The sequence below is a fragment of the Pleurodeles waltl genome, chromosome 5 (genome assembly GCF_031143425.1).
Source record: "Pleurodeles waltl isolate 20211129_DDA chromosome 5, aPleWal1.hap1.20221129, whole genome shotgun sequence".
NCBI classification, from domain to species: Eukaryota; Metazoa; Chordata; class Amphibia; order Caudata; family Salamandridae; genus Pleurodeles; species Pleurodeles waltl.
Genome location: NC_090444.1, coordinates 1286441280 through 1286457130, shown reverse-complemented (window position 1 = coordinate 1286457130; position 15851 = coordinate 1286441280). Strand labels below are relative to the sequence as shown.

The 15851-nt window shown below is 41.1% G+C and overlaps 1 protein-coding gene across 4 annotated transcripts in view; it reads right to left on the bottom strand.

The window, feature by feature from the left end:
- Positions 1-1224: 1224 nt before the first annotated feature.
- Positions 1225-15851, bottom strand: part of FUT9 (fucosyltransferase 9) — a 666331-nt gene continuing 651704 nt past the window's right edge. For all 4 annotated transcript variants that reach the window (XM_069235522.1, XM_069235520.1, XM_069235519.1 and 1 more), the window contains one exon: positions 1225-3070. In XM_069235522.1, the coding sequence (XP_069091623.1) occupies positions 1983-3062 (1080 nt within the window). In that variant the 5' untranslated portion in view covers positions 3063-3070 and the 3' untranslated portion in view covers positions 1225-1982. The remainder of the gene's footprint in view (positions 3071-15851) is intronic.

Below are 15851 nucleotides of genomic sequence, written 5' to 3'. Positions count from 1 at the left end.
CCAGGCACACACTGATGCATACACTCACACCCCCAGGCATTCTCCAGTGCATACACTGACTCACCCAGGCACACATTCATGCATACAGTAACACACCCTTGTACACACTGATGCATACGCTCACACCCCCAGGTACACTCTGTGTACGCTGACATACCCAGGCTCACAGTTATGCGTACACTGACACACCCAGGCACACATTTATGCATACACTAACAATCATTTAACAAACATATATCAACACATATACCAACAGGTGCATACAATGACACAGGGCCTCATTAACAGTTTGGCTGTCTTTCCCTGCAGTAGAGCACTCCCAACGGTCAGACTGGCAGGAACAGTGCTACGAGATAGCACTTGGCTCCCTTAAAGGAGCTGAGTGCTATCTCGTAGCACAGAGGGGGATGACCAGCAGCCTCAGAATGTGCACTATCTTCAAAGCATGGGCTCCCTGCTCCTGTTCTCTGCAGCCATGAAACCGCTGGTGAAAAAGTGGGTTGTCATCCCCAGGGCAGCGCTGCCCTGGCAGATTAGGACCACCACCAGCCTACAGACCACCGGGATCTGAGATCCTAGTGGCGCTGGAGTTTCCATGGTGGTCCGACTACCACAATTGTAATGTGGCAGTCGGACGGCTGCATTGACCACGGTCCAGACCACCACATTCATAATCAAGCCCACAGTATGTGGGACACAGACTAAAATCCTGGTTGCTGGCAAGGTCCTGCTGCATCGGACGATAGAATAAAAATATTGCTCATGATTTTCTAACATACAATATGCACATAGTGCAACCTTGTATTTCTTTTAAGGCATAGAATAACATTCCTTGCTTGAAAATTTAAGGCAGCTTTTATATGAAAATCACTTAATTTTCAAAACAGCACGTCATGGTCGTTATTAAACAATGTGATATGATTAACACAAACAACATATCATTTCCACTCACTACAGTAAATAACTGATTATACCTTACAAGTGCAAAGGAGAATAGCGAACTTGAACACGTTGAAGAAGGCTGCTGGTCCTTCTAGGGAGTGTTCTGGTCAGCAGAATGCAAGCAAACTCACTAATGAATAGCATGAAGGAAAGTGAACCGAAATGAAAACATTTCCAAACGGATTCAATAACATTTAAAGAACAGCTCCGGGGCTCACAATAACGCTCTTCATTTACAGGGCTAAAGACATTCCTGTATCAACTCTCTTGCAGAAGGAAAAACAAACTTTAACGATATTTATTGTTAAAAAAGAAACTGAGAGAACAACAAAAGACATTAGACAAAAATGCACTGCACATAATTGTGGTTCCGTACGTTTCACATAACTATCCAATGACATTTAAAAAAATAGAAATTGGTTAAAATGTATAGGACTGTGGCCCAGCTCACAAAGTTTTTTTACAAGTGTAGATGTGACCTAATTCTGGAAATCTGGGAGTAACTGAAAGTAATACAAGAGCAACAACTACTGATAGAACAAACAATGTGGTTCAATTTTCTATTTTACCACACAATGCTATCAGGTATCTTAATTCAGTAGTTCGATATTTTTTTCAAAAAACTTATATATGGATAATTTTCAGTAAATACAAATCTATGTTTTATTTATAAATGATATGTAAAGAAATGTATCTTTATGTTCAGTTCGGGGATGGAATGTGTGTGATAAAAAGGGATACACAAATAAGATGCTTTTCTATCACTACTTCACATTACTCTGGACAGACAATCGAGAAATATAAAACAATGTAGTAAACATTAAACCTATCCTCAGTGCACACAAATAGCTATGTACATTTTGATGTCAAATTGAACAGTGATAGTTGCTGACATCAGGTGTAGCTCTTTAAATTATCTGACAAACTACGGAGCAAATACAATTTGGCAAATTGACAGAAAACACAGGAAGTTGTATCTGAGCCACTAAGTCTCAACAGTGATCGTCGGGCTTCTTGTACAAAGTGCTTGAAGGGGTAAATCAGTTCCAAAACCATTTTTCCAGATTGCTTACAGACTTGTATTCTTGGTGTCTTTTTACATGGTCACATGCAAGGCACGCATGCGATTCCCAAAACTGTGATAAATTCACTGTAAAATACTTTCTCCAGTTGAAGAGACTGAGATACATCTTGTGATTGCTATTCAGCAGCAGAAGGTAGTCTGCCAGTTCTCTGGGAGATAGAAAGTCTTCCACATGAATGAAAGAGTCTGCAGGAATATAATTCTCATAGTTTTCCCGGGATGGGCCCAGGACAACTGGTACTGATCCAGCCAGCAAAGCGTTGTAAAGTTTTTCAGTGATGTAGTCTTTGTGGATTGAGTTTTCAAACGAAAGGTAAAATTTACAAGTTGAAATAGTTGGGATAAGACTTTTGTCACTTAGATAATCTCCAAAAGCTTGTCCGTAGGTCTGAATTTCAATGTACTTGTTCAACTCATTATAATACTTGACCCTTGCATGATCTGGATTCCAGTTACTAACAACCCAACAAACTAATTTGTCTTTGCTTGGCACTTCATACTCAAAGGGATTTGTACTGACGATCATGAAGCCATAAGGCACTTGAATATCTGAATCCCGTCTGTAAGTCAAGGTCAGGTTGAAAAGATGTTCGATGCCGCTTTTCTGTGGTGTGTGCGTTGGCGATTCCAAGTTCATCCATATCCATTTCTGAAATGGTGGTCTGGCTTGCTGTGGCAAATTTGTCAGGTCCCAGTTGATGTCTCTGTGATGGATAAGAACTGCATGTGATTTATTGTAGAGAGACCGATCGATCGTTAGGTGACATCCGTGGATATTGAACAAAGTGCTGCATGATTTTAGCTCAAATGTCTGCCCAAAAGGCCACACCCAGATCAGAACAGTAGTTTCATTGAAGTAATCAGTTTTAGTAGTAAAGAAGCTCTTCATTTTCAAAACCGAGCTGGCAGATTCGATGGGGCTGGAGATCCAGTTGTTTGTTGGCTTGACGTATATTAGCACACATACCATGAAGCAACTCAAGACGATACAAATGATTAAAAATGGTCGGAAAATTCCTTTGGATGTTGATGTCATAATTTGCCCTGCAAAGAAAAAGAAACCAAGTAAACAAAACAGGTATTGCAAGTAGTGCAAGAAAGAAAATTATGTCAGATAAATCATTAATCAAATACGATTGGATCTTAAGTACTCAGTAACTAGAAAAATGCACCAATAAAATATTAAAACATTAATATAAAACAAAAGATGTATTTGTGTCCTCTTAAGCTCCAGTGTGTATATCTGAAGGGCAGCATCAAAATACCTGGACAGCTAACAGAATATAAAACAACAAATAAACACAGTAGTCACACTAACATTTAAAGTATTGCTATGTAGACAGACGTCATGGCCAGACATGCAATGTGCAGAGGATTACCCAGATGCATCATGGTATTTGTAGAATATCCAATAGTTCTCTATGTATCACTGTCATTTAGAAAGAATACGCCAGTTGTGAAACCTTCCAAATTAAAGTCTCTGTTCTTCAAATGTACACAAATACATAAATGTATACCTGAATGTATTCCTTTAGTGTGCATGGCAACAACAAGGATATTTTCAACTAAGGGCTGTTGTGTGACATCCTAAAGAGTGAACTGACTATGTCATATAAAACCAGAGGATGAAAAAATGCTTTGTTGAAACATATCTAGAATGTATTCTGGGCTTCCTTTTCACCCTACGTCTGACCTAACCTAGTGGTCCAGCAAAGTAAAACAGGAGGAAATACATTAGACCAGCTATACATTACATGCACTGCTTTTTGGTGCCTCCCGTATCCACAAAAATAAACACCTTGATTTCAGAAACCCACCCTCAGTGTGCCCTTTCCTGAAATATATATGTTTAAAAAAGTGTTCTTCTGCAACCATTCTCTACATCCCTGAGCTCCATTACTCCCAAACTACCCTTACCACCACGTCTTCTGAACATTGTAATTCTCCATCTTTAACCTCCTTCTAGGCCTCCCCTTTCTACCCACTGTAGGCCTGATTCACAAACTGCACTTTGAGGTACATTTCATTTTGTAGTACAACAAAGCATATTACAAAGGACTATTTGCAAACTGCACTTTTGTAGTAACTTACACTTTTGAGTACGTTTACTACCTTTTGTATTCACAAACTACACTTTTTTGTAGTTTACAATTTTGTAGTAATTTATTCTTTTGTAGTAAGCCACTACCTCCATTATTTTCTGTGGGAGGATGTTGCACTATCAGTGACTTGCCATATAGTGATGACTCACTACAAAGGTGTAAGTTCCTACAAAAGTGTAAGGTACAACAAAAGCGCAATTTGTTAACACCGAAAAGTTTACTCAAAAGTGCAAACGTACTCAAAAGTGTAAGTTACGTTTGTGACTCGTGCCCATGGAGTGCAAATAAGTGAAATTAGAATCAGCATTTTTAGAACCTATAGCATAGGTATGTTTCAGGCCTTTTTGTAGTAGTTTGATTTAATATGTAATTGATATTAGAGTGGCGGGTCACATAAAAGAAGCATGCTTAGGAGTTTATAAACTTAATAATGTACTTAATAGCAATATTTCTCCATGAATGGCTGTCAGAGTACAGGTCCAAGCTGACTTGAGCTGAGAATTAAAATGAGTTTCTTTGAGTGTGTTAGGCAGCTGCAGAGAATCTTTCTTTTCCTCAGCAAACAAAGCCTCGGTCAGAAGAGAGATTGAATTGAAAAAGGAAAAAAGTATGGGTGTGTGAAATAAGTATAACTTGTTTTTGTGTAATTGTGTGAAATTTCAGGAAAAGTACGGTTCATTAAGTGCTAGATTTTAGTGCATAGTCCATGCTGGTGTCAATTTATGACATGAAAATGCATTTCACGCTAACAAAATAGTGCATTAAACACAATTTCACATAAGTGGAAGGAGAAATTCTTATACCTATACTAATCATGCTGGCATAATTTAAATGTTGCATGGGCCCACAAAAAAGGTACCGAAACACCTACAACTTTCCCTAAAGCTGCACCAGCAAAATTGTGCAGAGCAGCGATGTGAGAAAGTTCATCTTTACTGTGGGATTCAAAGCAATGGACTAGTGATTAGTTTTTAGGTAAAATAAAGGGCCAGTTCTACAAGAAAGTGGTGCATCGGTACCGATGCACCACTTTTCTGGCGCAGCCTCTGCCTCACCTAATGACACCATGGTTGCGCCATATTAACAATACGGCCACCGTGATGCTCCTTTCCACAATAGCATCATAATTTCTGATGCTATTGTGGTGCTTTGCTGGGTTAGCGTCATAAATTATGGCACTACTACAGCAAAGCACTAGGGAGGCCCATAGATTACTATGGGCCCATCATTTTAAAGCCTGCCCTGAGAAGGCGTTAAAAATGACAGAAAAAATGTTGCACTGAAATCTTGTAGTTTTCACTGCACCATGGTTTGAGGCCTCCCTGCGTGGGAATGCCCCCCTTGCATATGTTATACCTGGAGCAGGTATAATGTGGCACAAGGGGTTACAAATTGGCGCAATGCTAGCATTGCGCCACTTTGTAAATATGGCCCGGGGAAATGGCCTCCTTAACGCTACTGTAGCATAAAAAAATTATGCTAGTGTGGCACAAGGAGGCACAAGGGCCTTGTAAATCTGGCCCTCAATTTACCATCTGCCCAAGAAGTACGTCATTTATTAGGGCAAATGACAGACCGAAAAATAATACTCAAATCCATGCTATTAACAAAGTAGTGTGAGACTTACACCATAAAAGTCCTTCTTTCGTCGTGGTTTGGACTTGACGGTCCAGAAAGTTTTACACAGTGCTTGAATACTCATTATCTAACTGGTATACAAATGAAGTGAATGTAAAAGAGCTCTCCTGGAAGCCACAGTTTTACTGTTACCGGCCGTATGTAAAGAACAGAATTTCCCTAGCGGAGCTGAGTGTCAACAAAGATTTTCTGCTTGTAATAGAACAAGATTTGTCATGCAAATAAACTTCCAAATTGCAAGAGGCTGAGCAAGTTTCATGGTATAACTTCCACTATGGTGTGAGTTCAACAGAGGAGTAGAAGAGAATGGACAGAAATAACAGATCCCACCCAAACCAGACAGCACAATTTTTATGCCTCACTCTCACTGCTTGCATAGTCAAAGTCTCTACTCTTTGTACCTTTACCTTATTCTGATGTCTAGGAATGAAATTATAAAAGCACTCTTAAATGAAAATCCCAGCACTTGGAAGGATGTCAGTCCTCCAAGTGACCAATATCCCACTTCCTTTTTAGAGTAGAGCATGCAAAGCGCTCTGTCCCTGGTGTAATCTCCCTGTGGGATTTTAACCATGCCCATGTCACGCCCATCATTTTGGTTGGTTTGTGGGCTTGCCTTTTAAAATGCGCTTGATTTCATTAGTGATGCCTTTTCTGGTGTTTAGCCCTCCTCGAGGAAACCAGTCAACTACTGAAAACATATGAGGCTCCAGGTTTTCTGTATGGTTTCTGGACTACTTTTTCTCTTTATTTCGTAGGCAGTGTCATCTCACTGGGCAGTAGGCAATCGCTTTGCATGACATTGACCCTGTTACATGGATAATTTCAATCATGCCGATGAGATTCACTGCGAGCAAACTACTCTTTCCCTTTGTGTGTCTTCTTTGTGCTCATGGCGGCCGTCGGTTCGCTTATGTGAAACTGTGTTAGTTTTCCTTTTCAGTTTATGTGGCAAGAAAAGTCTGATTAGGAGTTTAGTAAGCTACTAGCTCTAACTCAAGTAAATGCGAGAGCCATTGCATTTCAAATGCTTGTTTTCTATGCACTCAGTATATCGGTATCAAATTGATGCAAGACCCTTTTCAATTACAAAACTCTGTTCATTCATATGTTCCCTGCTGTGTTAGGTTTAGTCAATTTGTGTGATATATTTGTCATGATGAAACTTTTAAAATAATATAAATCCTTCTAGACAACATATTAGACTGTAATAGTGATGGGTTTAAAGGATCTAATTATTTAAGTGACATATGAGCACCAGGATACGCTCAATAATTAATTGTGAGCTATACAAATACACAAAACATAACATTTTATTTTATGTTCAGTTAACTTATGCAATCTCTTTACCCCTCTTTATATCTGGCTTGACAGTTGACAGTTGTTACCCAACACTATATGATCAACCTGCCAGGGAGATGATTTTGATCTGCCCACATGTTGGTAACCAGGAGTACTTGCCTTGATTGGTCAGATGTGTGTGCTTCCATAAACACACCAATAATGCAGTAAGAATTCAGTTTGTATTACAGCAGTTCTAAAACTCCCTCAGCAGTTTTCCGAACTACAAAAAGTGAGTTTCAGTGTTAAACCACAATTGAGTTTCTAATCAATAAAAACTGCAATTATGTAGACAACAGAGTTGCACTGTGATGCTGTTATATCATTTCAGGTTTTCATCGAGATGATTCAGAGGTAGGTTGCTATTGAACTCCTCCCTTAATGAAGCTGAAATACAAATGGTGGGTAGAAGCCAAACCATGGCGGACCTTGTACAAAGAATCTGGGCCCAGCAGTCAATTTTCTATTTTCTAGCTTGACAAAAACTGAACCACGTTTTCCATCAAGATCTTCAGGTCCACTGAGATGGGCAGATTGGGGTAAAACAGCTGATCTGTTCCATCAGGGGAGATGCAATGTACATGATAGGTAAGAATGCAGAGTGAGGCACACTTTACCTCAGGTACTCACTTTGTTTCCACTTTTTTAGTTTTACATAAAATATCCTTGGTTCCAATTGGGTATTTCAGTTCCCAGAGGACAATGCACTAGGAGTAAGCTCCCATAGGAAATTGCAAGAAGGGCAAGTCCATACTCCATTTATCTTTTTCATGGTTCCAGAAAAGATGAAATGCAGATGGTGCACGCTATGTGCTACAAGCCATGCTTCAGAATCGGTTTCTGTTTTTTTGCTTAATTGGGGTAAACTGGAGAATGTTTTTTATTGGACAGGAAATTAGGGTGCTTTCTGATGCCAGGGTAGCCCACCCCCATTACACAATTTTTTCTTACTTTGTTTACATATCCTTTGTAGCTTGGTGGTATTCTATGACACCGTGGGGGCCAATAAGAAAAGCAATACCCTTAAATTTTCATTCAAGGGAGAGTTGGAGCTTATTTCATAGAGCAAGATGCCCTCGGCCCTCATTTCTAACCACCCTGGTGTTCAGTTGGCTTTTCATATCCATTTGGGATGATCGATGGGGGCTAAATCCATTGATCGGTTTCGCAGGAGCAGAGCGAGCCTAGGGCTAATAGTGGTCCCCTATGTCAACCTATGACTGAGAGGAGCAACCGTCCTCATTTCAATATTCTCTTGTGCCTTATGAGCTTTTCTGACGAGACAAGGTAAATTATTTGATTAGTCTCTAAGAGGCAGGTATAGTCAGGATTTATTTGGGCACTGGGGGAGTCCAGACCTATTGGTGACAATGCAACTCTCCTAAACGTTTCATTCACCCTAATGTTTACTGGGTCTTCCCCTGTCCCTGGTGAGCCACTCAAGGGGGAAACTCCTACCTGCTCTGCCCTACAAGTTGGGGAAACTTCACAGTGTTGTTTGGTACTGACGAGGAACCACCCGATACCAGGGGTGCATTCCTATTTCAATTCTTGTTAGAACAATAGGTGCATTTTTCATAGCATATTCAGGCAAATGCCTATGAATCAGGCAAACTTCAGGCAAAATGTTCAGGCAAAATTAACTGGAAACGAGAGATCCTCTTCCATTGTGATCAGGGCCTTGGAATTAGTTGTGGGTCCAGGTCTTACCAGCGCATAGCTGCATCAGCAACAGCTTTCTCAGTTTCCTGATTGTGTCAAAAGGAAGTCCAGAACGATGATATTGGAAGAGGGTCATTTGCTCCCTGTGCTAAAATGCGTGGTAAGAAAGTCATTGGTGTGCGGTACCAGGGGGTTCCCTGCTCTGTGGTGCCAGGATGTGGGTTCCTATTATGAGCACTAATTATGGTAAAGGATTGGGACTGGGAACAGTGGAAAAGGGCAAGGAGGGTCATATCGTTTATAACTCTCCCAAGAAACATCACCCTTTGCCTGTAGGAATGAGGCCCAGTGGTAATGAGATAAGCAGTTGTCAGTAAATGCAGAAGATCGAAATTAAGGCTTCATTTTTCCCATTGCCTATGATGCTGCTAAGAACAAACATTCTTTGGAAAACAACCCATATAAGAGAGCAATCCATCTATAATTGTAAAAATATTACAGTACTCATGTAGTGCAGTAAGAGTATTAGTTCACGCGGCCATATTTCACCTTTTGACACAGGGATTAACCTTTGTGGGGTTTAAGGGCTCAAGACCCACCAATATTTCCAGCTGAGGGGCTCCACTTTGGATCAACAATGCTGGCAAAGCTCACGGCAGAGCACGCCACAATACTTTCACAGTTCTGTTAATCCCCGAGCTTTGACCTTAGTAGCACACAATCAAAATATCAAAATCAAAAGCTGATTTCAACTCCAGTGATTGCCACGCATTTTGGGGTAAGTGACTGATGGCAGTGGGTTGCATTGTTCTGGTGTTTTTTCTATTAACCACCAGCAAGGATTGACAGAGAATTTGTTTGATATTACTTCACAAAATAGTTAATATGAGCAACTAGGTACAGAACCTGACTCATTATTCCCATAGCCGAGGAGCCTGTCTATCAGTTGTTAGGGCTTAGGAAATCCATTCTGCTCGCTTGCATTAGAACTTAAGGGCAGTAAGTATTATACGGGGATTAATATATAAGATATAAAGGCAGGAGACAAATCAGCTTTTTGGGTGACCATGCAACCTGTGATTCGAGTGATGAATGGGTGCATTTTGGGAGAAAAACTGTTGCAAACTACTACTTCCCAAACCCGTCCACTCTGCCTGTCTGTTTGGGCTATTCGTAGTATTTTGTTATGTTATCTTGCTTCCACATCAGTCTGCTTTGCTGAATATAAAATTTAGTTTGTTGTTGCCGATGCCCAGTCATGCAAGGCTCCCCATTTCCATAAAATGTTACTGTTTCAAACAAATGTTTACTGAAAAATATTTAGAGCCTGATTTAGAGCTTGGCAGATGGGTTACTCCGTCAAAAACATGATGGATATCCCGTCCGCTGCATTACGATTCCCACAGGCTATAATGGGATCGTAATAGGGCGGATGGAATATCTGTCATGCTTGTGACGGAGTAATTCACTCCGCTAAACTCTAAATCAGGCCCTTGATCTGGATGACCTCTCAAGGAAGGAGCTAGTGGTACTTCAGAGGCTCGTTCCTGTACAATAATGAATCTGTATACATGTCTGTGCTGATTGAAATAAGTGGTTTGCCAGGTTGTTGCATCATCTGAGTTTCCTATCCAGTCTCTATTATGCAGCCAGGTTCTAAAGGTATGTGGGTGAACTTACTCAAAGAGGACTTATACATGCTTTTAGTTTTATTGTAAACTCCTATGGGACTGAGCAGTAAGTTTTAAAGTTTGGTTTCATGTTTTCATACTTTTTCAGATTGCCTCACCTTTAACACACAGTTGCCCGTAGGACTAGTAAACTAGAATGCAGTGGTCTTCTTTACCAGGACCACAGATTTGGTGACTTACTCATAGTTGCCAGTTTGCATGCATGGAGGGGGACTAATTGAACTATGGATATCTGGAATTAGGTGCACTTCACTAGCATGTTTATGGACAGGGTTAGAAGGTAAGGGTTATGCAGAAACATGCTTCGTTCTGTATAAAGAAGGTGAGCCTTTTACTCCAATGTTTTATGTTGACTTTTCCTCTGTGTAACCTGATACCAATATTTCTACTGCATGGCCACTGTGGAAAGGTAGTTTTACTTTTTACAACTGTAAATTGGGTTTAAGCAGTTCTTAATGCTTGTGTATTTTCTGGGCGCCACAAATGGACTTTTATAGTTAAGATTATGCAGTATGTCACATGGGCTAGTTAGGTCAGGTAGATTTAAAAATCAATTGAGCAAGGGTGGATCCATTCAACATGCTGGGTGATTTCTTGGATGACATTGTTGATCTAAGCCTAATTGTTTGGAGAAATATGGGCATTCATTTCAAATTCATATGTTAAATTCCCATTCAATCAGAGACTTATAGCATATGTTAAACATGTTAAGCAACTTGGGGTGGATGAGTATTAGTCTTAATTAGTTTAATTTATTTCATACGATGGTTATTAATTCTTAGGTCTCCTAGAAGGGCCACATAATGACTGCTAATTCCTGCTAAGACCAAAGATGTTGTGATATCCCTTATGCTTTTGCAGGTGTTTGGGGGCATCCATCGCTAGAATATTACTATGAATGGGCAAGGTTAAAATTAATGCAAGTTTCTTTTGAACCTGCATTGGTGTTGTGTGAAGATGATACTTGGCTTTGACCTGCAGAAATGTAAACTATTATGCTCTGACTTTGAATAAAACATTTTCATGAGTAATGATGCTCAGGGTAATGTAGGCAGGTTGAAGGCCTGGATCGTGTTTGCCTTTTTAACACACTCCATTAGATACATGAACTGGAGGGTAATGCACCAAGTAATATACCAAGGAATGTAGTTTGTTAGGCAGCAGAGGTTTGCAGAACATCTTAAATATTTCCCTTAACTAACTGCTTGATAAATTGATTCTTTGACTAATTACTCTCTTAATGCACTCCTTTGATTCTAAGTGAATTTTGAACACAAGCTGTTCCTCTCAGAATTGAATGAATGCCAGGGAATCCCCAGATCTTAGATGGATCTTTTACCATTGGCAAGCTCGAATTTTGTATTATCTTTCGGGGTATGCAAATCTGTTCAGATTTTGGTAATCCCAGCAGGTCCTCGGATCTGCCACATCTTGCCATCTTGATTTAACTGAACTGCTGGGACTAGTTTAACAAACTGACCCTTCTCTCTGCATAAAATACCCTTTCTTGAACCAAGGTTGCATGCAGTGACTATGAAGTGGCATATTTGGGAAGAGCAAAACACTTCTTGCAAATATGCAGTGTCATTTCTATAAATCAGGCATTAAATATGTTTCAAATGCAGCCTTCTTTACACTTTGCCCCAAAGGAACAGAATGGCATCAACAGGGGCTCTGTTGTGGATTCATAGCGATGATATAGATGTAAAGCATAAGGCGGGCTATGTGGGTATAGTCTGCCTCTAGATCAGTGTAGTCTCCGTTCTTTGCATAAGCTCCCCAAGACTAGTTGGATGAATCCACCCCTGTACGTTTTCTATTACATGCGTCGCTCTTCAGATTGTTATGTTATATATAGGCTAAAGTATGATAGTAACAGATTTTTTTTATCCATGGTGTGTTGGCTACAGACCGTTTGTAAGAAAGAAGCATCATTTTCTCTTTTTGGTATGTCACTGTTTTCATGCAGGATGTGTTTGTGCTGATTACACATAAACTGATCTTCTGTTTGAACAAAGTGCCTGTTTTGCTGCCGTATTTGTATAGGTTGCCTGTTTGTTATAAAGCATCATTTCTCATAGTCCCTTTAAGGACCTTATTGATCTTCAAAAAAGAAGTATATATTCAATTAAATATTAGATTAGGTTTACGTTTAGAATAACATTATGATTTTTGGGGTGAATTCACAAATAATTTCAGTAGACTACTCCAGATGCTGAGTATAGCTGATGTTTTATTCAGCCAAATTATTTGTCCAACGTGGTAATGTTCCTTACAAAATTTAGTGGATAAATGTTCATAAAATCACACCCTGGAATGCACACCTTCTGCTCATTTGATAACACTGCCTCATATGTAAAATGACACCGTACTGGGTACTTGTGAAGAAATCGAGTGGTGAGTAGAAGTTTGCCTGTTTTGTCGTAAAACACGACATTACAGCACATAAGTTCAGTTTTGGTATGTGACTCGATTTGAGAATTAGCGTTTTATAGACAATTTTACAGATTGGTAGAACCTTTTACTAACAACAGCAGTACCAGCAGGGGCAGCTCTTTCTTAAGGGCGAAGGAGCATTACCCTCCCGCCAGCAGCTGCAAATCTTTTAAAAGAAAATAAACTTTGTTTATTATCCTTTTCTTTTAAAGGGGCGGGCCACAGGTTGTGACGTGCACTGAGGGTGAGTGCTCAGCACTCCCCCTCAGAGCACATGTATATTTGACCAGCCGTCTTGGCCAGCCAAACATACATGCGCAGTGTGCTCTTTTCAGCCCGGCAACACAGTTGGGCTGCAGAGAGCCTGCACAGGCTCCCATTCTGCCTGGGAGCACCCTGGCTGGGCATTCCCAGCCAATCCTGACGCTGCTTTGAGCAGCATCAGGAATGGCCACAGGGCAGGTTGGGAGCCTGTGTCTGCGTGCATCCAGCCAGCAGAGAAGACGGCATGGAAAAGGTAAGTGGTGAGGTTTTTTTTGTTTAATTTATTTTGAAGTTTATTACTCATCCCACCCCACCCCTCCACCATGTGTGCTGCCCCACCGCTTCCACAACCCGTGAGCCGCTCATGAGTACCAGTTCTGTTTGTGGTGAGGGAGTGGCAGGTGCAGGAATCAGATATGCATTTTAAGTTTTAAGACTGCCTCTCACAACTGAATAATTATTGATAACCTTTACTTAATAAATGGGGAAATGATTTCTGCCATGGGTTACTGGTGCTCAGAGTGAATCAGGAAATCTTGCCCACATAGAAACCTTGCCTTTGGTGGCTAACTTTGGTGGACTTGTCCCAGTCCACTGAGAGTTGCAAAATATCAAAGCCACAACTTTACACAGATCTTATCCTGGTTACTTTCAAATCTTTCAGAAACAGGTCATACAGTACCAGGCCGTAGACTTCACTGAAGGCAAGCTTATAATCCATTCCTTTCAGCTAGGTGTCCAAGCAAAGACCAGTCCTACCTGGGCCACTAGTTCTCCTTACAAAAGCTCTCCCCCTGAGTGCTCTTTTTCCGTGGACTGTCCTGAAGTCAGCTTGCCTGACCCTGAAAATGGCCTGCAGCTCTTGCGATTCATAATGAATTAGGTTTTCCACAATCCTTCCTTAAGTGGCATAAGTATTATGTTAGAGTTTTGCTGAAAGACTGACTGGTCCTCAAATCCCTATAAAATAATGAGATTGCACATTTAAGAAAACTCCTACAAGACCTTTGTCTCAAACAGTAAACATAAGCAGTTCTTATTATTAGTTTGCACCAGACGACTTTGGAGTAATAACAACATGCTTTATCGCAGCTTCTAGAATAAATGTTATATCAAGCAGTGCTTCTACAAGTTTCGTACAATACATTTATTTGATGTTGTTGGACTTTTGCTTATACAGGGTCATCCCCAGTCTTTTTGCCTCCTGCCTCCTATTTTTTTCTGACCTGTTGCTGTTGGCTTTTCAACTCTGAGCACTTTACCACTGCTAACCAGTGCTAAAGTGCATATGCTCTCTGTGCAAATTGTATGTAACTGGTGTATCCTAGATTGGCATATTTGTTTTACTGTTAAGTCCCTAGTAAAGTGCACTAGAGGTGCCTAGGGCCTGTAAATCAAATGTTACTAGTGGGCCTGCAGCACTGGTTGTGCCACCCACATAAGTAACCCTGTAATCATGTCTCAGACCTGCCACTGCAGTGTCTGTGTGTGTATTTTTACACTGTAAATTCGACTTGGCAAGTGTACCCACTTGCCAGGCCTAATCCTTCCCTTCTCTTACATGTAAGGCACCCCTAAGGTAGGCCCTAGGTAGCCCCAATGGCAGGGTGCAGTGTATGGATAAGGTAGGACATATAGTAATGTGGTTTATATGTCCTGACAGTGAAATACTGCCAACTTCGTTTTTCACTGTTGCAAGGCCTGTCTCTCTCATAGGATAACATGGGGGCTACCTTTAAATATGATTAAAGTGTAGATTCCCCTAGAGAGTAGATGGACATGTGGAGTTTGGGGTCCCTGAACTCACAATTTAAAAATACATCTTTTAGTAAAGTTGATTTTAAGATTGTGCGTTTGAAAATGCCACTTTTAGAAAGTGAGCATTTTCTTGCTCAAACCATTCTGTGATTCTGCCTTGTTTGTGGATTCCCTGTCTGGGTCAGTTTGACAGTTGGGTTGTTTTTCACCTCGCACTAGACAGTGACACAAAGGGGGCTGGGGTGTAACCTGCATTTCCTGATTAGCCATCTCTGCTAGGAGGGAGGGTGGAGTGGTCACTCTCATCTGAAAGGACTGTGCCTGCCTCTGACAATGCCGGCTCCAACCCCCTGGTGTGTGCCTGAGGCCTTGCCTGGGCAAGGCAGGATTTCACAAGTAGGTGTGAGTCCCCTTTGAACAAAGGTGACTTCAAAGACTAAAATGGGTATAAGAAGGGCACCCAACTCTATAGACTTGAGAAACACTTCTGGAACCAAGAGGAACCTCTGCCTGGGGAAGAGCTGATAGCTGAGGAAGAAGTGCTGCCCTGCCTTTGACTGTGCTTTGTGGAGCTTTCCTGCAGTGCTGCTTCTGCCAGAGTAAGAGGGCAAAGACTGGACTTTGTGTGCCTTCCATCTTGTGAAGAAATCTCCAAGGGCTTGAGTTAGAGCTTGCCTCCTGTTGTTTGAAGTCTCAGGGACAGCAAAGACTTCTCTCTGCCAGCACCTGGAGTCTCTGGAAAGACTCCTGCCCCGACAAGTGGTGCCCTATCCAGTCCCTGGGCCCTTGAAAGGAAAGCTGGTGGAATCCAAGGAAATCGACTTCGGACGACTTCGGACCGACGCCGCAGCTGAATCTGGTAACGCCGCCTGCACGTGACGCCGTGACCTTCGCTGGAACGCGACGCTCTTCGCAGGCCCGACACCGCAGCAG